Source organism: Mastigoproctus giganteus, chromosome 10, assembly GCF_048544385.1.
Source record: "Mastigoproctus giganteus isolate SK-2022 chromosome 10, ASM4854438v1, whole genome shotgun sequence".
NCBI lineage: Eukaryota > Metazoa > Arthropoda > Arachnida > Uropygi > Thelyphonidae > Mastigoproctus > Mastigoproctus giganteus.
In genome coordinates this window covers 188,795,876-188,820,100 of record NC_143584.1, presented here as the reverse complement: position 1 = coordinate 188,820,100, position 24,225 = coordinate 188,795,876, and the positions used below count along the sequence as shown (strand labels likewise).

The 24,225-nt window shown below is 38.2% G+C and overlaps 1 protein-coding gene across 1 annotated transcript in view; it reads right to left on the bottom strand.

Annotated features, from left to right (window-relative positions):
- The window catches only part of LOC150079660 (histidine--tRNA ligase, cytoplasmic-like), a 129,270-nt gene extending 108,658 nt beyond the window's left edge, over positions 1-20,612 (bottom strand). The window contains exons 1-2 of the mRNA XM_090383156.1: positions 20,580-20,612; positions 9,354-9,505 (exon numbers count right to left, since the gene is read on the bottom strand). Coding sequence (XP_090239282.1) covers positions 9,354-9,464 — 111 coding nt within the window. The 5' untranslated portion in view covers positions 9,465-9,505; positions 20,580-20,612. The remainder of the gene's footprint in view (positions 1-9,353; positions 9,506-20,579) is intronic.
- Positions 20,613-24,225: the final 3,613 nt, after the last annotated feature.

Genomic DNA, 24,225 nt, shown 5'->3' with positions numbered 1-24,225 from the left:
TCTGTGGTACTACACTGACAGTGGTAGAGAATGAAAGGGACCTGGGGGTGGTTGTGCAGGCAGATATGAAGTTCTCTGAGCAGTGCAGACGGGCTGCAAGAGTAGCTCATGGTGTATTGTCAATGATATATAGGAATTTTTCTAGCAGTGATAAGGAGGTGATTATTCCCTTGTATAAGGCAATGGTCAGGCCACTCCTAGAGTACTGTATACAGGTCTGGAGGCCTCATTTCAAGAAGGATGTAGAGCTGCTGGAACGAGTACAGAGAAGGGCAACAAGATTAGTGAATGGAACAAAGGGGTGCTCTTACAAAGAAAGGCTTAAGTTTTGCAAATTACAGTGTCTGGAGACTAGGCACCAGCGAGGTGATCTGATAGAGGTGTATAAAGCATTGAATGGTTTGAGCATGCTCAATGCTGATGGGATTCTTCCTCTCGCTCAGAATAATCACCTGAGAGGGCATAAATTCAAACTGAGGAAAGACAGATGTAGGATAGATGTGCGGAAATTTGCCTTTAGCCAGCGAGTGGTTGGTTGGTGGAACAGACTTCCATCCCTCGTCGTGGAAGTTGATAGCCTAAATAAGTTTAAGGCTCAGCTGGACAGGTATTTTGAACGAACAGAGGGGTGAAGTGGAAGTAGTTTTTTTTTTTTTTTTTGGCTGATGCTGCATAAGCTTGCTTTCTTGCATCAAATGCCTCTACTAATGCTAATGCTAATGTTTGCAGTGATACAAAGGTTGGCAGGGTTGTTAATAACAGTAATGACAGTGTGCTACTGCAACAGGATCTAGAAAATTTGGGCAGATTGGCTGAGAAGTGGCAACTGAAGTTTAACATTGACAAATGAAAAATACTGCATATGGGTAGAAGTAACCCCAGAGGAATGTACCAACTGTGTGGTAATACACTTAGGGTGGTAGAAAATGAAAACGACCAGGGAGTAATTGTGCAGTCAGATGTGAAGTTTTCTGAGCAATGCAGACAGGCTGCAAGAGCAGGTCATCTGGTTTTGTCAATGATATACAGGAATTTTGCTAACAGAGAAAAGGAGGTGATTATCCCTTTGTATAAGGCAATGGTCAGGCCACGCCTTGAGTACTGCGTACAGGTCTGAAGGCCTCATTTTAGGAAGGATGTAGATTTGCTTGAGTGTGTACAGAGAAGGGCAACAAGATTGGTGAGGGGAATGAAGGGATTCTCTTACCAAGAGAGGCTTAAGTTCTGCAAATTGCAGCGGCTGGAGACTAGGCACCTGCGAAGTGATCTGATCAAGGTGTATAAGGCGTGCTCAACCTTGAACGGGTTGAGCACGCTGAATTCTGATGAGATTCTTCCACTTGTTCAGATTACGAACCTAAGGGGGAATAAATTCAAATTGAGGAAAAACAATTGTAGAATAGATGTGCTAAAATTTGCCTTTAGCCAGCGGGTGGTTAATTGTAAGGTTAATTTTTTGGCTGATGCTACATAAGCTCATATGCTTGCTTTCTTGCATCATGTGCTTCTATTACTATTATTACAATGTCAAAATTAAGGACAAGAGAGCAGAAAGACTTAACTGAACAAAAAAAAAAACATGGGGTAGTTACAGGCTATTACGTGAGAGTTTCATAAGATAAATATAAGCAAACATGTAATGATGAAACTAAGCTAAGTATCAAAACCTAAGTATGAACGATCATTTTGAAGAGTTCTAAGGACAAGGAAAAGGGGGTTCTACTTGTATATTAGCATTAGAATTAGCAAATGATGCAACAAAGCAAGCTTATACAGCATCGGCCAAAAAAACCCTTCCCATTTCACCTATTCATTCCCTCCAATAGTTTTTCTAGTTCTTCCTTGAATTTATATAAACTATCAACTTCCACAAAAAAGATGGAAGTTTGTTCCAACAAACAACAACCTGTTGACTTAAGTCAAACTTCTGCACATCCATGCAACCATCCTTCCTCAATTTGAATTTATGCTCACTAGTGTGCATATCTCAGCAAAAGGAAGAATGCCATCAACACTGAGCTTACTCAATCCATTCAAAGCCTTAAACAGCTCAATCAGATTTCCTTGCAGGTGTCTAGTCTCCATTCACTTCAATTTGCAGAACGGAAGCCTTTCTTGGTAAGAGCACCCCTTTGTTCCACTCACTAAATCATTGCCCTCCTCCTCTGTACTCCATCAGCTCCACATCCTTCCTAAAATGAGGCCTCCAGGCCTCTATTCAGCACTCAAGATGTGGCCTGACCACTGCCTTACACAATGGAATAATCACCTCCTTATCCCTTCTAACAAAATTTCTGTATATCATTGATAAAACCCCATGAGCTCTCCTGGCAGCCTGCATTGCTCAGAGAACTTCATATCTGACTGCATAATTAAACCAAGGTTTTTTCATTTTCCTCTACCCTGAGTGTAGTATACCACACAGTTGGTATACTCCTCTGTAGTTACTGCTACCCATATGCAGTACTTTGCATTTATCAATGTTAAACTTCAATTGCCATTTCTTAGCCCATCCGCCTAAGTTTTATAGATCCTGTTACAGTAGAATACTGTACTTTACCATTAACCATGTTGCCAACCTTTGTATCATCTGCCAACTTGGACATTAAGCCTGATATCTCTTCATCAATATCATTGATATATATATATATAGAAAACAACAATGGGCCCAACACCAAACCCTGGGAGACTCCACTAATAACACTAGTGGAGTCTCCCAGGGTTCTTCTCTCAGTATTCTCCCATTCATCCCTTTATCCATAGCAGTAAGTTGCCCATAATTCCACACTACTCCAATTTGTACAGCAGTCTTTTATGTTCAACTGTATCAAAAGTCTTCCTGAAATCCAACTATATGATATCAAAATTATTTTTGCATCTGTTCCTTTATGACCACATTATAGTAACTGATAGGACCTATGTTTTGTTTTAAGTATAACTGTAGCCTTGTCTAGATGAGCCTGCATTACTTCTTTTACCATTGACTCCATTATTTTTCCTGGAACAGAAGTTAAACTAAAAGGTCTATAATTACTCGTGTCACCCTTTCATCCTCCTTTGTGAATCGGGAATACACTTGCATACATCCAGTCCATGGGACCCTCTCTCCCTCCCCTGAATCTAAGGATGCACTCAGTTATGGTTAAGGGTTTGCTTACTTCCTTCACTGCCTCCCTTAATATAACTAGATAGATCCCATCTTTCTCATGTATAACTGCAACAATTTCGCTTTTCGTCTGTTATTACGAAATCATTTAGCTCCCTGTTAAAGCTTGATAAAGTTATGGCATCCCCTTCTCTAAAGAATTTCTCATGTATAACTGTAGATGCAAAATAGTGATTCAGTTTGTTAGCAACCTGAGCACGATCATCAATATAAAGTGGACCAATTCGAACCATCAATATCAAGTGGACCAAAATGATTTATTTATTTATCTCCTTCCTTCTAGAGATTACATAAGTAATGAAGTCTTTACTGTTTTTCTTTGAATCTTTTGCCAAAGATTTCTCGTAATCTGCCTTTGCTTGCCTAACCTCCTTCGTCATTTGATTACAGACTATCTTATATCTACCATAGGCATCTTGTCTCCTGATAATTTGTGTCCCATGCATTTTTCTTCTCTGCCACGAGTATTATTAGTTCATCGGACATCCATTTAGGCCTATAACTTGAAGAGTATTTCTTAGTTGGTATGAAAAACCTAGTAGCTTCTATGATTAATTCCTGATGGTAACATCGTCAGCTGGTTCCTCTGTATAGAATTTCAAAAATCTCTGAGACCACTGAAGTCACCTTTATGAAAGAAAAAACACTCCATTTACCTGTGATGATAGTTACATCTTTAAGTAATCCCAAATTAGTACACTGTGATCACTGCCACCTAGTGGTTCTTTTAGCTGCAGATTCCTAATGCATGAATAATCACTACTGATAATCAGACCAAGAGTATTACTCCCTCTTGCTGCCTCTCTAACATGATGCTGCCACAAAGGTCTTGATAGTTTATGAGTGACCAAACCACAAGTTGCAATCAGTATCTGGAAAGTTAAAATCAGCCATTATAAGGCATTCTGATTTCCTGGCTCACTCTGTTTCCCTGTACAGCTGTTTGTTGTACCCATCAGAGTCATTAGCATTAGTAAAGGCAAATGGTGCAAGAAAGCAATAGCTTACATCAGCCATAAAAAAAAAAAAAAAAACACTCCTCAATTTCACCCATCCACTAGCTCAAAATTTTTGTCTAGTTCTGCCTTGAATCTATTTAAGCTATCACAGGTCCCTAGTCTCCAACCACTGTAATTTGGAAAACTTAAGCCTTTCTTCATAAGAGCAACCCTTTGTTCCATTCACTAATCTTTTTTTCCCTTCTCTGTACTCATTCCAGCAGCTCTACATCCATCTTAAAATGAAGCCTCCAGACCTGTATGCAGTACTCAATGTGTGGCCTGACCATTGCCATAAAACAAAGGGATAATCACCTCCTTATCCCTGCTAGAAAAATTCCTGTATATCAGTGACAAAACAACATGAGCTACTCTTGCAGACCATCTGCACTGCATGAAAAAACTTCAAATCTGACTGCACAATTATCCCCCCCCCCCGGCCTTTTTCGTTCTCTACCACCATCAGTGTAGTCCCATACAGTTGATAAGTTACTCTGCTTCCCATATGCAGTACTTTACATTTGTGAATGTTAAACTTCAGTTGCCACCACTCAGAATCTGCTCAACTTTTCTAGATCCTGTTGCAGTAGCATAACTGTCATTAGTATCATTAACAACCCTGCCAACCTTCATATCGCCTGCAAACTTAGACAGTAAGCTTGATATACCATCATCAATATCATTTATAAATACAGAAAGCAATAAGGGACCCAACACTGAAGGACTCCACTAATAGCATTAGTCCATGATGAGCAGTGTCCATTGATTACCACTCTCTGTCTTCTCCCACTCGACCATCCCTTTATCCATATCAGCAATTTTCCTCCAATGCCTCACTGCCCCAATTTGTGCAGCAGTCTTCCATGTGCAACAGTATCAAAAGCCTTTCTAAGATCCAAATATATGATATCAAAATTATTCTTTGCATCCAGTTCCTTTGTGACCACATAATAGTATCCAATCAAATTGGTCAGACAAGACATATATGCACCTGTTCTTACTTTTAGTTGCTCTTTCACAGCCCATGTACAGTCAGTCCTCGTATAACACGTGTTTACACTACACGAATCCGATCATACACGATTTATAAACAGGGGAATGATATCTTATATAACACGAACCGAATTCGCTTATGCACGATTCGCCTTTGTGTTTACAAGACATGGCAGTCGAACGCGGAATCACCCCAACCAAACGCAACACGATAGGAATGAAGAGAAGATTCTGAAAATGTATTTATGTGTTTTATATCAGTGAAGGGGAAACACATTTCACCATAATAACATAAAAACCAACACAATTCCAGCTATCGGTATACAGTAAACCCCCGCTATTTGCGGGGGTTACGTTCCTGAGAAATGTCGAGAATACTGAAAACGCGAATACTGAGTTATGGCTCCCATAGTTAATAAAGGGGTTCCGTTCCAAAGTATGAAATATATAAGAAAAACTAGTCTAAAATTTTGTCTATGTATGTATTATATGTACCTTCATAATATGACTATGTACATAGACAGCACATAGGGAAATGCAAGCATATGGCATCGAAATGAAAATAAGAAAAAATTCAATATTAAATGTAATATTTATTAGAAATTTCAAACAAATCTTTCAAAGCCTTTGCTTGCTAGCAAAAAAAAACATCCCGCCAGTGCTATCACAAGTTTCGCTCAAGTGTTGATAAGGGAGTTTTGCCTTATCGCGAATGATGAGTGAACTTAACGGAATTTTATTTTGAGTTCGGTCTTCTATCCACAGATTTAAAGCTTTTTCCATTTTTTCTAATTTAACATCACGAGTTACAGAGCAAATTTTTGAAACAATTAGCGCATTTTCACGGACACTACGGCGCATTTTTTCTTCCGATTTTTTGATTGATCGTACCGTTGACTCATTGATTTTATAATGTTTTGCCACTGGGGAGACACTTTCACCATTAGAAATTTTGTCTAATAACTCAATTTTATTCGCTAATGTCATCACCTTCTTTGATATTTTCACATTTCTCTTTTTATTCGTAGCCATATTTTTGTAGGGGTTAGAAAGAACTTGTCCACAATAAAGCCACTTTCTTCCATTAACACACTCGAAAAAGTCTGTTTTACACTGCAGAATGGTAGATTTATCATTTTTGTAAGCATATCAATTTATAAATTGATAAATTTATTCAATTTATAAACATAAATTAAAAGCAAACGACGTAACCTTCCATGACAAACGCATAACACATACTGAACAAGGATTAGCGAGAAACATCCACGCTCGCGATTTTGTCACCCCTCTCCTCCCCACCCACTGAGCGCTGTTTTGACCGGGAAAGATAATTTTAGCCACGCCCATGTTTTTTATGGTGGAAAATATTCACGGCGCTTTAAAATTCACATTTTTTTAGGTTTCGTTTTATATTAAATCGGTGATCGCGAATACAGATACCACGAATAGCGGGGGTTTACTGTAATCGCAAATGCAATTAGATTGAGTTTACTACCAGTTTATAACAGATTCCACTAGCAGAAATGCAACTGGAAATTGTTTTTATTGTTTTATGGTTGTAACCCCAAGAAATGTGCTTTAGTAAAATGTGAAGTGTTAATAGTGTATCTCTGCCTTTAAGGTGTTGTTTATTCAGTTGCTACATGCGCACAGCTTTGTTTATGTGTATCAAGCGTGCCTCCTCATTTGGTAATTGTACTTTATTCCCTAAAAATGAGTAAAATACTTAAAAGGTGTGAAAAGGAAGTGTCCTGGTGAAGACACTGTAGATTCAGAGAGAAAAAGAAAAGCAATATCGATAAACAGAGGCGGACTGGATCAAAAATTCTTACCCGAGAAAATTTGTGGTGGCCTCATACTAGCGTTTATGGCCAAAATTACATCGGCCTCCGGCCCGCCAGGGTTTCCCCGGTAAGGCTTATGGCCAATCCGCCTCTGTCAATAGAGAAAAAATATGAAATTGTGAAACGCTTTGAGCGAAATGAAAGACCATGTGATACTGCAAGTGCTACAGACCTAAATGAGGCAACGCCGAGAATTAAAAAGAATGCAGAGAAAATAAAAGCAACTTTGATAGCAGGAACAACTCAAAGTGTAATTAAAATCTATTAGATTAAGACACAAAGAATTGGAAGAGATGGAACGGCTGTCATCTCTGGATTGAAAATCAAACAAAAAACAAGTTTGCTTACGATAGAAGCAAAAGCATTAGCAATATTTTATTACGTAATAGTCGTAATAAAATACTTACGTATTTTATTATGATTATTTATTGTGTTTGGTAATGTTTTGGTTTCTGTGTTCAATCTTGGGTGGCCGGCACCTAACCCTATTTTTCCCATAGGGCCTGTTGTTTATATTGCACGAGGGTTTCTAGGAACACAACTATCGTGCTATACAAGGACTGACTGTATTTACTTGTTTAATGATGATTCCCAGCAGTTCTTGAAATCCACAGCACCTTGCTTTTGAGGTTTCTGCTCATTCCAATAGAAGCAGTGCAAGAATTACTTTCACCTCTGCCTGCAGCTATTTTTCATATAATAGTCTGCGTATCCACCCAGGCTGGCAGTTTTCTGCCTTACCTAACACTGCCTTGACAGCATCAGCAAATATTCTTGCACCCTTTCTATTTAAGTGTATCCCATCCCTTTAGAAGCAGTCTCTCCTGTTAACAACCACAGACCACATTGAAAAAAAAATTCTACACCACGAGCCTTGCACAATCGCTCCAATGTTGAATTGAGGGCAGAATTGCAGACACTTTCAAATTTAACTCTAACTAGCAAAAGCTTTTTTTTTAACATAGCCCTGTTACTTGCTAAGCAAGTCTGCAGATCTCCTACTCTGGATGCAAAGAAGCAGAAGTAAATTCCACAGATCCCTTGCAAGATCAAAGTGGTGATATAAATAATAATTCAGAGTTGAACCATTGTAAAACAAGTGTTATAATAATATCAGTAAAGTACTTCTATGTAAGGGTACTGAGTTCAAGAGCATGTAAACCCTATGGACTAATTACATTGAAAAAGACAGTACGTGATTGCATCCAACCTTCAGCAATGTTAATGAAATCATCGCTGGATCCGGGGATTATTCGAGTAGCAAATCCACTCTGTAGAATATTGAACTATTCAGTCTGCTCTGAGAAGTATGGGCACTGATTCCTTAGAGAATGGGATCCCTCTTAGATTCCTAAGAGAATGGAATCCCATTCCAGTAGGACCCTTCACGTATCGATGCTCAGACCTCTTCTTGTTTTTATCTTCCTAAATGATATTAATGAGGGAATAATGGTGAGAAGCTGTCAAATTCTGCTGATAACCTAAAAGCTGGGAGTATGTTTAATAGTCGGAATCAGGTTATACTGCTTCAAAAAGATTTGGATGGACTGCAAGTAAGGTCTGAAAAATGGCAACTCAAGTTTGATGCCACCAAATGAAAGGCACTACACTTTGGGAACAAAAACTCAGGAGGACCTTATACATCAGGAGGAAAGGAACTAAAGGATGAGAAAGACTTGGGGATTATAATGTAGAATGATATGAAGTTCAAGTGTAAACAGCAAGCAAGAAGGACACATAGTGTTCTATTTATAATTTATTGGAATTTTCAAGTAGAGAGGAGGTCATTATTCCTCTCTATAAGATGGTGTGACCACATTTGAAATATTGTATACAGGTTCTGAAGGCTGCATATAAAGAAAATACAGACCTTCTGGTGAAGATACAAAGAAAGGAGACTAATTGGTGAATAATGCAAAGCATTATCCCAAGGGATAATACTAACACATCTTTACTTATGTTCTCAACTAGACACCTTGGGGGAAATTTGATTGAGGTGTACAAGACCCTAAGGGAGATTAGTAAAATAAATGATGGAGGAATATTCAACTGGTAAGTGAAAAAAAAAAAACAGAAGATTCAACAATAAAATCTTAGGGAAGAAAAGCAGACAAGATCTTATGAAATTTAATTTTGGGCAGCATGTTATGGAATGTTGGAATAAATTGCCTGCAAGGTGGAGAGTTTGGCAAAATTCAAGGAAGAAATTGGATAATAGGTGCTTTTTTGACAATAAGAATAATGCGGTTTTTTAATTCTGTTTTTTTTTTTTTTCCCAAGGCAGATGTGCAAATAAGTTTGTTTCCTTGCATAATTGTGCCATTTTAATACTAATGTTAATTTGACACTTACCTCACTTTGTGAAAAAAACTTGGCATTAACAAACGCAACATGTGAAAGACAAGAAGGATGCTTATAAAATCTGCAAAAATGTTTCAAAGATGAGATGAAGAAGAGTACCATTTTGTTAACACACAGCACAGCAAATCAAACTTCAAGTTCATCTAAATAAAAACAAAACAATGATAAAAGATACTGCACATAATTAATCTAATGCATTATACAGCAACAATTATGTTAAATTGATTTTAATTAATTAATCCAAATGTAAGGGATTGGAAAAGCTGGTTTTGACAGAAGTTGCATTATAAACTTAAAACAGTAATAACCATCATCATTTTAAGTCATGCCGACTGGGCTAGCCGAGTGGGTAAAGTACCTGCCCGGCAACCCAAGGTCGTGGGTTCGATTCCCGCCTCGGGCTTGGATCAAAGTACTGCAAAAACCTTGGGAGGTGCAATATGGCCATAGAAGCCGATGCGCCAACAACTACCAAATCAAAAAAAAAAAAAAAAAAAAATTTTAAGTCATCTTATAAAGAAATTTACCTGCCCTAAGTCCTGTCTTATATCTCATAAAATGGGTTCTTCTGCTACTAAACTTACCTTCTATGACACTCAGATTTCTAGACAAGATCACATATCTCTATTAGGGATTACCCTGATTTCTAATCTCTCCCTTGGCATATTATTATCATCAGACATTTTCAATTTACTGCAGGATGAAGGCCTCTCAAGCAACTTTCCAGTTCCTTCTGTTTTGTGCAATGGTCATCCATTTAGTATCCATGAACTTGTGAATTTCATCTGTCCATCTCCGTTGTTTAGCATTAGCATTACCAGAGGCATTTGATGCAAGAAAGCAAGCTTATGCAGCATCAGGCAAAAAAAAAAAAAAAGAAAAAACCATTTCCACTTCACCCCTCTGTTCGTTCAAAATACCTGTCCAGCTGAGCCTTAAACTTATTTAGGCTATCAACTTCCACGACAAGGGATGGAAGTCAGTTCCACCAACCAACCACCCGCTGGCTAAAGGCAAATTTCCGCACTTCTATTCTACATCTATCTTTCCTCAATTTGATTTTATGCCCTTTCAGGTGATTATTCTGAGAGAGAGGAAGAATCCCATCCACATTGAGCATGCTCAAACCATTCAAGGCTTTATACACCTCTATCAGATCACCTCGCTGGTGGCTAATCTCCAGACACTGTAATTTGCAAAACTTAAGCCTTTCTTCATAAGAGCACCCCTTTGTTCTATTCACTAATCTTGTTGCCTTTCTCTGTACTCGTTCCAGCAGCTCTACATCCTTCTTGAAATGAGGCCTCCAGACCTGTACACAGTACTCTAGGTGTGGCCTGACCATTGCCTTATACAAGGGAATAATCACCTCCTTATCCCTGCTAGAAAAATTCCTATATATCATTGACAATACACCATGAGCTACTCTTGCAGCCCGTCTGCACTGTCAGAGAACTTCATATCTGCCTGCACAACCACCCCCAGGTCCCTTTCATTCTCTACCACTGTCAGTGTAGTACCACAGAGTTGATACGTTGCTCTGGAGTTGCTGTTTCCCATGTGTAGTACTTTACATTTGTCAATGTTAAACTTCATTTGCCACCTCTCAGCCCATCTGCTAAACCTTTCCAGATCCTGTTGCAGCAGCATAGTGCCAGTAGTGTCCTTGACAACCCTGTCTACCTTTGTATCATCTGCAAACTTCAACATTAAGCTTGATATACCATCATCAATATCATTTATGAATACAGAAAACAATAATGAACCCAACACTGAGCCCTGAGGGACTCCACTAATAACATTAGTCCACGACGAGCAGTGTCCATTGATTACCACTCTCTGTCTTCTCCCCTTCAGCCACCCCTTTATCCACAGCAGCAATTTGCCTCCAATGTCACTGCTCCAATTTGTGCAGCAGTCTTCCATGTGCAACAGTATCAAAAGCCTTTCTAAGATCCAAGTATATAATATCAAAGTTATTCCCTGCATCCAGTTCCTTTGTGACCGCATCATAGTATCCAATCAAATTGGTCAGGAAAGACTTCCCCTTAACAAAACCATGCTGTGTCCGAGCTATAACTGAAGTCTTGTCTAAATGATCCCGCAGTGCTTCTTTAACTAGTGCCTCCATTAATTTTCCTGGAACAGAAGTTAAACTCACAGGTCTATAATTGCTTGTGTCAGCCTTTGATCCTCCTTTGTGAATTGGGGTCACATTTGCACATCTCCAGTCTGTGGGTACCTCCCCTGAGTCCAAGGAAGCTCTCATAATTATGGCTAAGGGTTTGCTTACTTCCTCTGCTGCCTCCTTTAATATAACTGGATAGATCCCATCCACCCCGGGTGCCTTTCTTGTGTTTATCTTCAACAATTTCTCCTCCACTTTACTCTCAGTTATTACAAGATTCTCTAGCTTACTGCCAGAGTTAAATACACCTCTGGCATTCCCCTCGCTGAATAACTCATCATGTGTGAATGTCAATGCAAAATATTCATTTAGTTTGTTAGCTACCTGAGCAGGATCATCAACAGTTGACCCATCGATATCAAGTGGACCAATCTGATTCATCCCCTTCCTTCTAGAGTTTACATAAGTAAAGAACTCTTTGCTGTTTTTCTTGGCATCCCTTGCCATAATCTGCCTTAGCCTGCCTAACCTCCTTTGTAACTTGGTTACAGATCAACTTGTATTTATCATAGGCTTCTGTGTCGTGTTAATTTGTATGTATCCCATGCATGTTTCTTCTCTGCCATATGCCTCATCAGTTCATCTGACATCCATTTAGGCCTAAACCTTCAACAATATTTCTTAGTTGGTATGTAAAGCCTAGTAGCTTCCAAGATAAGTTCTTTGAATGCTTCCCATTTTGCATTTGCTGTTGGTAACATCATCAGTTGGTCCCACTGTATAGAGTTTAAATACTGTCTCAGTCCATCCTAGTCACCTTTACGAAAGCAATAACCCTTCCCTTTACCCCTAATGGTTACCTCTTTGAGTAAATCCCACTTCAGCACACTGTGGTCACTGCCACCTAGTGGTTCATTTATCTGCAGATTCTTAATGCATGAAGAATCACTGCTGATAATCAAATCAAGAATATTACTCCCTCTAGTTGCCTCCCGAACATGCTGATGTAGAAAACAATCATCCAATAAATCCACAAAAGCCTCGCTAGTGTGTGAGTGACCAGCCTCCAAATTCCAGTCAATATCTGGAAAATTAAAATCTCCCATTATAAGACTCTCTGATTTACTGGCCCACTCTATTTCCCTGTACAGTTTCTTATTATACTCAACAGAGTCATTAGGCCTATAGCACACTCCTACTCTCAATTTTGATCTCCCAATGCTTATGTCTCACCAAACTGACTCTACACTGCAGTGTCAAGCGATGTCCACTGGCTTCACTTCCTTGGATTTTATGTATTTCTTAACTAATAGCATAACCCCTCCTTCCTTCTTATCCAGTCTATCCTTTCTGTAGACGTTGTACTCTCCAAATTCCAGTTCTGCATTCCTTATATCTGTGTGACACCATGTCTCTGATATCCCAACAATATCTGCCTTTGATGTTTTGAGCAATAACTCAAATTCATCAAATTTATTTACTAAACTCCTAGCACTGGTGTACACGCAAGTATACATACACCTATTTCTATTCTTAGCTACCCTAACACAACTCATGTGTTTATTTGTACCGCAATGACTCCCAGCAGTCTCTGAAATATCCTGCATCTTGTTTTTCAGGCTTCTGCTCATTCCAATAGAAGCAGGCAAGAATCTCTTTCACCTCTGGCAGTGGCTACTGTTAATCTATTTGTCTTGGGATCCCCCCAAGCTAGCAGTTTTCCGACCCACCTAACACTGCCTCGATAGCATCAGCAAATATTCTTGCACCCTTTCTATTTAAGTGTATCCCATCCCTGTAGAAGCAATCTCTCCTGTTAACAAGTACAGTCCAGGCTGAAAAAAATTCTACCCCTTGAGCCTTGCACAATCTTTCCAGGGCCGAATTGATCGACAAGGCTCTCATCATATACTCCCTCCTATCGTGTCTGGGCAGAATTGCAGACACTTTCAAATTCAACCCTATTTCACGGCTTTTTTTCAACAGTGACCTATACTTTATTAAGAGTAAACCTGGAAGTTGTCTTCCAGGTTTACTCTTAGCTCCTCTTCGGTACCATTCTGTTATTTTCTTAGTCAGATATGAAGTTTTCTGAGCAATGCAGACAGGCTGCCAGGGCAGGTCATGGGGTTTTGTCAATGATATATAGGAATTTTGCTAGCAGGGAGAAGGAGGTGATTGTCCCTCTATATAAGGCAATGGTCTGGCCACGCCTTGAGTACTGCATACAGGTCTGGAGGCCTCATTTTAGGAAGGATGTAGATTTACTTGAGCGTGTACAGAGAAGGGCAACAAGATTGGTGAGAGGAATGAAGGGATCCTCTTACCATGACAGGCTTAAGTTCTGCAACTTGCAGTGGCTGGAGACTAGGCACCTGCGCGGTGATCTGATTGAGGTGTATAAGCACGCTGAATTCTGATGGGATCCTTCCACTTGTTCAGATTACGAACCTAAGGGGGCATAAATTCAAATTAAGAAAAGAAAGATGTAGAATGATGTGCGGAAATTTGCCTTTAGCCAGCGGGTGGTTAATTGCTGGAACAAACTTCCATCTGTCGTTGTGGAAGTTGATAGGTTGAATAAATTTAAGGAGGAACTGGACAGGCATTTGGAGGGAATGGTGTGATTTTTTTTTTTTTTTGGCTGATGCTGCATAAGCTCATACACTTGCTTTCTTGCATCACATGCCACTACTACTAGTCCATCTGTTGTCATATCTTCATGCTATGTGTCCTGCTCAAGTCCATTTCAGTTCTTTAGTTTTGATAAGAATGTCCTTTATTTGTGTTTGCTGCTTAATCCATGTGTTTCTCTTCTTATCTAACAGTCTGATTCCTAATATAATTTGTTCTATTTTTCACTTTAGTTTTCAGCTTCTCTTCCATTCTTTTGGTGAGTGCCCAAGTTTCACTTCCATAAGTCATGGTGGGGAGTATACATTGGTTCATTATTTTATGTTTCAGACAAATTAGGATAGAGCTCATCAGTATATGAATATATTTCCTGAATGCTATCCACATCCGAAAATTATTATTCTCTTGACTTCCAGCCATTTAACATTACTACAGCTAATGACTTGTCCCAGATAAGTATAAGTATATGCTCCTACAATAATTATTATCCGTTTCTGTGGCATACTTATGACATAAGCACATCAGAAATATTGCTTCCTCTGCATCTAAAAAACTGAATTTTTCCTTTCACTCTCAGCACTATTTTTCTTCCAAACAGCTGCACATTCTATACAAATCTCAAATCTGCCCTACTTGAATACTTTTCCCACATCTGGAGCAGTGCCCTCAAAACTTCTCTCGGGCTTTTAGACTCCACTGAAAAGAGAGCGGTTATGTTAATTAATGACCCAACTCTAACAAAGTCTCTCCATGCTCTGTATCATTGATGTTCCGTTTCTGCTGCATGCCTTTTTTATAGATACTTCCATGGGAACTATTCTTCTGAATTGAATTCTATAATTCCAACTCCTTCCAAACAAATCCAAACATGTGCTGCAACCAGTCAGCATCCTTTTTCTATCCAATTTCAAACTCGCAGAATTAACTTTTCTTCTTTCTCATTTATTCCTTCAATTACTGTATTTTGGAACAGCCCTTCTTTATTACATATTTCCTGAAAATTACAATCCACAGAAATTCAAGTCTAAATGTCACCATTAGTCATTATAGGTAAACACATACTATTAATAAACATTTTTAATATTTATTAATAGTATTAAAGTAGGTATTCCAGGTTTAATGCCTAAGTTTTCTGACTATACAAAGGTTGGAATGATGATTAATATTATGAATCTGGCCATGCTATTTCCGTAAAATTTAGATAAACTACTGACATGGGCTCAAAAATAGCAATTGATAAACGCAAGATACTGTAATCAAGTCGCAAAGGAGGTTAGGCAAGTGAAGACTGATTACGAGAAATCCTTGGCAAAGGATGCAAAGACTTCTTTACTTATGTAAACTCAAGAAGGGGATGAATCAGATTGGTTCACTTGATGTTGCTGGTTCAACTGTTGATGATCCTGCTCAGATAGCTGACAAACTGAATGAGTATTTTGCATCTACATTCACACATGTAGAATTCTGTAAGGAAGGGGAGGACAGAAGTTTACTAAACTCTAATGGGGAGCTAAATGATTTTGTAATAACAGAGAGCAAAGTGGAGAATAAATTGTTGAAGTTAAACATAAAAAAGGCACCTGGGTTGGACGGAATCTATCCAGTTATATTGAAGGAGGCAGAGACAGAAGTAAGAAAACCCTTAGCCATAATTATGAGAGCATCCTTAGATTCAGAGGAGGTCTTGGATTTCAGGAAAGATCATGATACTGTTGCACATGGAAGACTGCTGTACAAATTGGAGCCGTATGGTATTAAGGGCAAGTTGCTGCAATGGATAAAGGGATGGTTGAGTGGGAAATTGCAGAGAGTGGTAATAAATGGACACTGCTCTACATGGACTAATGTTATTAGTGGATTCCCCCAGGGCTCGGTGCTGGGCCCATTGTTGTTTTGTGTATTTATTAATGATATCGATGAAGTTATATCAGGCTTAATGTCCAAGTTTGTAGATGATACAAAGGTTGGCAAGGTTGTTAATGATAGTAAAGACAGTATGCTACTGCAACAGGATCTAGAAAAGTTAGGTAGATGGGCTGAGAAGTGGCAACTGAAGTTTAATATTGACAAATGCAAAGTACTTCATATGGGTAGAAGTAACCCAAGAGAAACGTACCCATTGTGTGGTACTACACTCAGGGAGGTGGAGAATGAAAAAGACCTGGGGATAATTGTGCAGTTGGATATGAAGTTCTCTGAGCAGTGCAGATGGGCTGCCAGAGCAGGTCATGGAGTTTTGTCAATGATATATAGGAATTTTGCTAGCAGAGACAAGGAGGTGATTATACTTTTGTATAAGGCAATGGTCAGGCCACACCTTGAGTACTGCACACAGGTCTGGAGGGTTCATTTTAGGAAGGATCTAGAGTTGCTAGAACAAATACAGAGAAAGGGCAACAAGATTGGTGAGAGGAACAAAGGGATTCTCTTACCAGAAGAGGCTTAAATTCTGTAAGTTGCAGCATCTGGAGACTAGGCACCTGCGAGGTGATCTGATTGAGGTGTGCAATGCCTTGAATGGTTTGAGCAGGCTCAATGCTGATGGGATACTTCCACTTGCTCAGATTAAGAACCTAAGGGGACATAGATTCAAATTAAGGAAAGACAGTTGTAGAACAAATGTGGGAAATTTGCCTTTAGTCAGGGGAGTAGTTTATTGCTGGAACAGACTTTCATCTGTTGTTGTGGAAGTTGATAGCTTAAATAAATTTAAGGTTGGATTAGACAATTGTTTGGAGTGGCCGAATGGGTGAAATAGGAAGGGTTTTTTTTTTTGGCTGATGCTGTATAAGCTTGTTTTCTTACATCAATTAATGCTAATGCTAATTTCGGTAGCAGTAACCCCAGAATAACATAACAAATGGGTACTGCAAAACTCAAGAAAGTCAATAATGAAAAATACCTGAAATGCATGAGATAATTGTACAGTTTTACGTAAAGTTCTCCAAGCAGTATAGAGAGACTGCTAGGACAGCTTATAGGATTCTGTCAATAATATACTGGAACACTGCCAACATAGATAATAAGCAGAGCCACCCCCAAAATTTTCAGGGCCCTGTTCAAGAATTACTTGCGGGGCCCTGGGGTCCTATGCAAAAGTTATACATGGTGTTTTTGTAATAGTGATTTTTAAAAATTTTTTTTTCAAATTTTACAGTAACAGAAATAATTAAATAATTTTATATTATACTAAACAAATATATTAAATATGAATAATATTTAATACATTAATCAACAATATTGTTTAACAATTGCAGTCATCTCATAAAAATAGAAACATGAAAAAATAATAATAGGAACGAATAATCAATAGGTAGGCTCATTGATAGAAATGTGGAAAAGATGCGAATTATATTATTATTTAGACCATTTGAGCGTGGGGCCCTGTTCAACAGAACCGGCTGAACATGCTTAACATGTAGTTAGTTAGTTATTTGGTTTTTAGGAGCATTAGCAACTAAGGCCATATGCTCCGGGATATGCGGTGGTCATTCCCTGACCTTTCCGCATCCTCTGTATTTGGTGAACTTGTAGTGTAAAAAAATGATTAGTCCACCAGTCTTCAATATTGCATCTAGAATTTGATTTGTTTTAGGCAGAATGTTATGTTGGAATGGGTGCAGAAAAGAGCAACACAGTTAGTAAGAGGCACAAACGGACACTTTTCAAGCAAGAGTTCAATTCTATAGACTGCAGAGTTTGGAAATTCTGCAGTCTCAATTATTCTGCACAGAGATATAATTGAAGAATTTATTTTAAGGACTTTTAAGGCTGAGTAAATTAAATACTGATTGCCTCTACTCTTCCTCTGGTGATGTGCTTAAAAGGACATATATTTGAATTGAAAACAGGTTTGCAGAACAGATGTGCATAAATTTGCCTTTGATTGTTAAAGTAATTGATTGTTAGGAAAAAACCTCTGAGCATTATAGAAATAAGACTGAATGCATTTTAAAGAAATTAACAAAATATTAGAAGGGATAGGCAAATGAACTGGGTAAAACTTCTCTAATTTTTTGAGCTAATTCCTATAAGCTTGCACCCTTGCATCATTTTGTCAAAAATAAAATTTACCCAGTTTTTCCAGTTTTTATATGAATACACAATGACTAAATGCTTAAAACTATTTCATTTCACATAATTTTTTTTTTATAGAACTGTTTAAATTCAGCCAAAAATCATAATGTAATTTTAAAAATTTTTAAATTAAATGTCAATGAAATTAAATGTAAATGAAATAAAATTAAATGTAAAAATGTAATTTTAAAATCACAATGTAGTTTTAACTTTCAAAAGAAAGAAGTACACCTTCCCATGGCATTACAGGAAAAAAAAAAAGCTTTTTTTTTTCCTCTAACAGATATCTTGAATTAAGTGACTAATGCATTCCTGGAAATTCTCATGTTGAAAAAACCTATTTTAGAAATAATTTTCCATAAAAAAAGCATTATGGGACTTTTATTTATTATATATTTTTTTCGAGAACTGGGCTATAAACAACAAGGTAATTTCGAAACCTATAATTATACTACAGTATAATTATAGAACCCTAACTGCGGCCAGTAGAAAACAATAAAAATATGTGTACTGTTCATCTGTTTATGCACACTTTACATTTTGTTTTTGGAAGATTTTACCACTCTAAATGTGATTTTATAATCTTGAAAGGTCATCACCTGCTGTTATTTGCAGAAATTTATAACTGAACATGTTATAGCTGACAAATATGACAGCTGGTTTTTCTCTCACAGGAAAATGTTTATTTTTTTTCTCCCAGCATGCAATTAACATTTCGTTGATATATTTTAATTGCATCTCTACCTGTGAAGTCAGGAGAGAAACTGAACATCTAGCGAAATTAACTATTCTTGGATAAGTCCAGTTGTTCATAAAAATTTAATTGTCTAATTGAGGAACTATACTGGAGAAGAGAACAAAGTAGCATACTGCTACACACTTTGAAATCACTGCAGTAGCTGGTTTCCTTCTGTAGGTACAGCACTTGCTTTTGCCATAATACACATTTTTTATATCACTCTTGGGAGACATGATCACACTTTCATGGTATATGAAACTGTGATATATCAAGGATAGGATACTCAAGTTCAACAGCTCTACATTAATGGTGATTTGTTTGGTAGGCATCCAGGCGAAAACTTAGGGCACCATTTGGGTAGGGGTGGTTCGGCCTCACACAGATTATTTAATTTTAATTTAAAAAGCGAGCCAAATGTTTGATTTACCTAGGGCGCAAAAATATCTCATGACAGCACTGGGTATTGGCAAGGTGGTGAAAGCCATCTTTGGTGAAAACCCCCTTAATAAGCTATTTAATTAAAACTAAAAATATTCTGGTATCATTATACAATAAACTTCATTATGCTCGCAAATAATAAATATTCAGAGTGCAATTTTTCCACCTTTGCAGCCTCTGTAGTTGAGTGGTCAGGCTAGGCAGTAGCCTGACCACTTGCTCTTTGAGTAGGCTGGGGTTCAAGTCTCTGACTGCTAAATATGGTCGATCTGCCAACCCACACTGGACCGGCATGGCAGATTATGGCCCATTTCCCTCAACATGAATCGCTGAGGAGGCTTCATCCTGCAGTGGATTGATAATGGCTGCAGTTTACCTTTTATTTGCTACAACCCAATATAAATGGAATAATAATAAAAATCGCAATTTAAATTTAATTGCACTCTAAATATTTATTATTTGTAATATTTAAAATGCGATGTTTTATTTAATTTAATTTATTTCAATTTAAAATGCGATTTTTTTATTATTATTATTCTATTTATATTGCGATGCAGCAAACACCATCGCTTAACTTTTAAGGGTGGAAAATGACTGCAAAAAATTCCATCGAAACATCACAAAAGTGGTGAAAAACCGTAACTTGAAACCGAAATTTAATATAACGGATTGGATAAGATTGGAATACGGTTTTATTATTATTAGCCATATGGTGCAAGGAAGCCTGAGGCTTTTGTTGCACAAGACCAAAAAAATATATATACTGAGTTACCCCTGTGAGAGTCAGAAATAGAAAGGAATCACCAAGAAAGAAAAGAATGACGATATCCAGCTCAGGACCCTGGGTGTGCCAATCCCATACTCACCAGATGTGAGCCCCTGGGGGTAATTTGTTACCATAAGAAACTGGTCAAGACTACTGTAGTAGATACAAATGAACTGAAAGAAAAACACTGCAGTGTTATTTTTCATTCGTGCATTAAATCCACCATTCCCTAACGTCATACGTGAAGTTATTTCCATGTTGAAGAACCTGTGATATATTTATTTGATGTATTTTTCCTTGTAGCTTGTAATTGCATTGATTTATATATAGTTTATTTTCCTTTGCATAAAAGTAGTTTACCTTCGTAAGTTCACTTCAGAATAATAATTAAAAAAAAAAAAAAAGGAAGATAACAAAAATACTATCTATACACACCACGCTTTTCTTCGCTTCACGTCTTCGTTATTATTTAACCTAGAACCGATGTTTCATGAGTTTACCGTGGATACCGCTATTGTTTGGGAGCGCTACTGCAGTCTAGACTCTGTGAGTGGACAGATTAATGAGAGAGGGAAGAGACGAATGATTACTTTAAAAGTAACGCAAATAAAGTTCAAGTATTTCAGATCTTGGATTGTCGGTTATCTGTCGCTATCTGCGTTATATTCCAATGTAAAGTAGACAGCGATTTTTGAAAAATGTTGAGTTTTATTTGAAGATTTTCTTGGAAAATTCTCGCTAAGCTACAGTATGGAATTCTATTCTGTTTGATAGTCTGTCGTCTGCTATTTGTGTATAATGTTATTTCTTCCTAATTGAAGTTACATTCAAGTACGCGATAGAAGAATATTACATATTCAGCAATAGTAAATGTCTCCCAGTATTTGTGAAGAGAGAAGGTAAGCTGCTTAACTTCTACATCGGTTCATTATTTCATCGCTAACAATTCTCTTTCGATAACTGTTCGAAACAGAGGGAAAAACTTATTGTGTTTTGGCTCTGGCAAGGTTTATGAACTCTGACTCGGCAATGTCTGTGTCTTATCTTGACCCACTCGTTTAAAAACTTATCTTGATTCTAAACTTGGCCTACCTGAATTGTTTTATGTCAAAAAGTACGGTTTTAAGTTTAGTTAAGGTGGCAAAAATGTATAAGATTAAACCATTTTAATTAAAATAGTTAAAAATTATTGAAAGAGTGAACCTAATGATCTGTGCTTAGTCTTTACAATCTAGTACCCTTTCCGATTGATAACTGCCTGAAACTTTTTCCTGTTTGCACATCATCATTATTCTTCTCTTTCTTGGTGATTCCCTTCTACTTCTCTCTCTCTCTCTCTCTCTCTCTGAGAGGGTAACTCGGGTATTTTTTTTTTTTTTTTTTTTTTTGGCTGGTGCAGCATAAGCCTCAGGCTTCCTTGCACCATGTAGCCAATAATAATAATAAACAGTGACTGTCTCAGAGAGCGGTTGAAGGGCTATAGTCTCTTTCTTATGGTCAAAATAATGTGGATTTATTTACTGCTACTTGATGATCAAAGCTTAATGATACCCTTGAACATATAGCTCCTCTTTTTAACCACTTTAGCCTCCTCCTTCAGTAAATTCAGTGTAAACTTCAGTTTACACTGAATGGAAATGACCTGAGTTCAAGACCTGTCGTGAGGAATTTTTATGGCCATTTTTTCACAATGTGGCTGAGCTAGTCGGTCTCAGGCGAGGGTAACATGTTTTTTTCCTCCGGGAAACTTGGATTTTTCGTCCATCAAACAGAAAATTGACCTCAAAACACAAAATTTACAGACAATATACACTGAGCAACATGGCTTTAGTCGCTGATCCTCTTAAAAAAACATCAACAACAGCTACAACTATGTCGATTTTATAAGACTATAAAAAATTCATTTGATAACTTATTTTGAAAGAAACCGTTTTGGTCGCTGACTGAATAAAATACACTCCTCGAAAAAATCAACAGAACAAAATGTTTTCATGAATAATTTATTGTGAACAGTGTCGCCGAGGCAAATAGTTGATATAACAGGCATTGTGACATGCAAATTCCAGGTGTCCAATAAAAATTGACCTACCACCTTACAGAGCTGCACATTATGCAAATTATTCATACCTATAAAAACACGAGCTGCGACCATATCACTTCATTCCCATTGTTTAGCTTGCTCAATGGGATAGCCACATCTCCAGTACTCAGGATGGCTACTCATCGTCGTTTAGATGATTCTTTAAGATGGTGGACCTTTGTATAACATGAAGCCGGGCACTTGCAAGCAGAGGTGGCACGTTGGCTAAATGTGTCATGCAGTGTCGTCTCGACACTATGGAAGCAGTTTGTCTGTGCGATAGCACAGTGGTATCGTCACCGTCCTCCCCACAACTGGGTGGAAAAGGCCCGGGTTCGAATCCCGTCGAAGACGCGAGTAACGTTAGTGGGCTTTTTTCATTCCGTGGGTGAGTTAGTCAGTCTCAGGGGTAGATAACAAGATTTTTCTTCCGGAAACTCCGGTTTTTTCGTTCAACAAAACAGGCAAATCGACCACAGAACACACACAATTTACAGACATAAGACACATAGTGCGGCAGATGAATTTAAATATTCGGGTGACCTAATAAAATAGTTTGTTATGGAAACAGTTTGTCTGCACGGTAGCACAGTGGTATCCTCCCCACACCGGGTTCGAATCGCGTCGATGACGAGAAGAACTTTTATGGGCCTTTTTTCACTGCGTGGCTGAGTTAGTAGGTCTCCGGCATAGATAGCAAATTTTACATGGATAAAACTAAACTATTATATTAAACGCACCTAGAAAGCCACTTCGGCGAAGGTAAAGAATGCCAACATGGGCAAACTTGCTTCCCGCTACCGCAGTTTCTCCCTGCATTTTCAGTAAACAGATGATGCGTGTTATCGGTAGTGGCAGTAGAAGTCGATAGTGATGTATTGATTAGTTTTTTCTCATTATTAAAAGTAGATTATTGGAGTTCATGAGTGTAATGCCTTCGCGGATGAAATTTAGTTACGGGTACCCGACTCCAGACTGCCTCAGTCTTAGGATGTTTATCCCCCACTTCCCGCTATTTTAAAATAGGAAAACGACTTCTACAGACGGTGCGTGTTATCGGTAATGGCATAGTCTGCTTTTAATAACGAGAAAAAAACTAATCAATACATCGTTATCGACTTCTACTGCCACTACTGATAACACCATCTGTTTACTGAGAATGCAGGCAGAAACTGAGGTAGCAGGAAACAAGTTTGCCCGGTAAGTTTTCTTGTGTTGGCTTTCTTTACCTTCGCTATTTCAACTACTGTATTGTGTCTTTAAATTGCACATGTTCTCTGGTCGCTTTGTCTGCTTTGCTGGACGAAAAACCCCAGTTTTTTCGTGGGACGGGAGACCTAATTAACTACCCCTAAGACCGACCATTTCAGCCACGGAGTTAAAAAAAAAAAAAAAGTCTATAAAAGTTCCTGGCGTCATCGACAGGATTCGATTCCGGAATACACATGGGTAATTGAAGCCTTCCTCTAGGTGACCCTAATATACTAATTTTTATCAAAAGAGCTGGTCAATGTTGCTCGAGGGCTACGTCAAGAGAACAGACTGCTATATGGCTCTAGCAGCAAAACGGAACCCTACGATGTCCTGTCATCAACTGTCTCTTGAGGTTACCAAGGCCAAAGCATTTTCAACCAGGCTGTGTTAAGATAGCTCAGTTCAAGTGGACTCTATGCAAGGAAGCCAGTGATTTTAATCCCATTAACACAAGACCACTGCAAAACTCGTCGAAACTGGTGCCATGAACATGCGACTTGGAGCCGTGACAAATGGGATACAATACTGTTCTCTGATAAGTCCCGTTTTAGCCTACAAACTGGTTCTAGATGTTATTTCATCTGGAGACAACGAGGAATGCGGTACCATCACTCCAACATCAGAAAAATTGACTTTCAGAGAAGGAGGTGTTCTCGTGTGGAGCGAAATAATGATCAACGGCTGCATCCCGGTTCATATTTTTGATAAGGGTGCCATAACTGCACAGAGGTACCGAGAACAGATCCT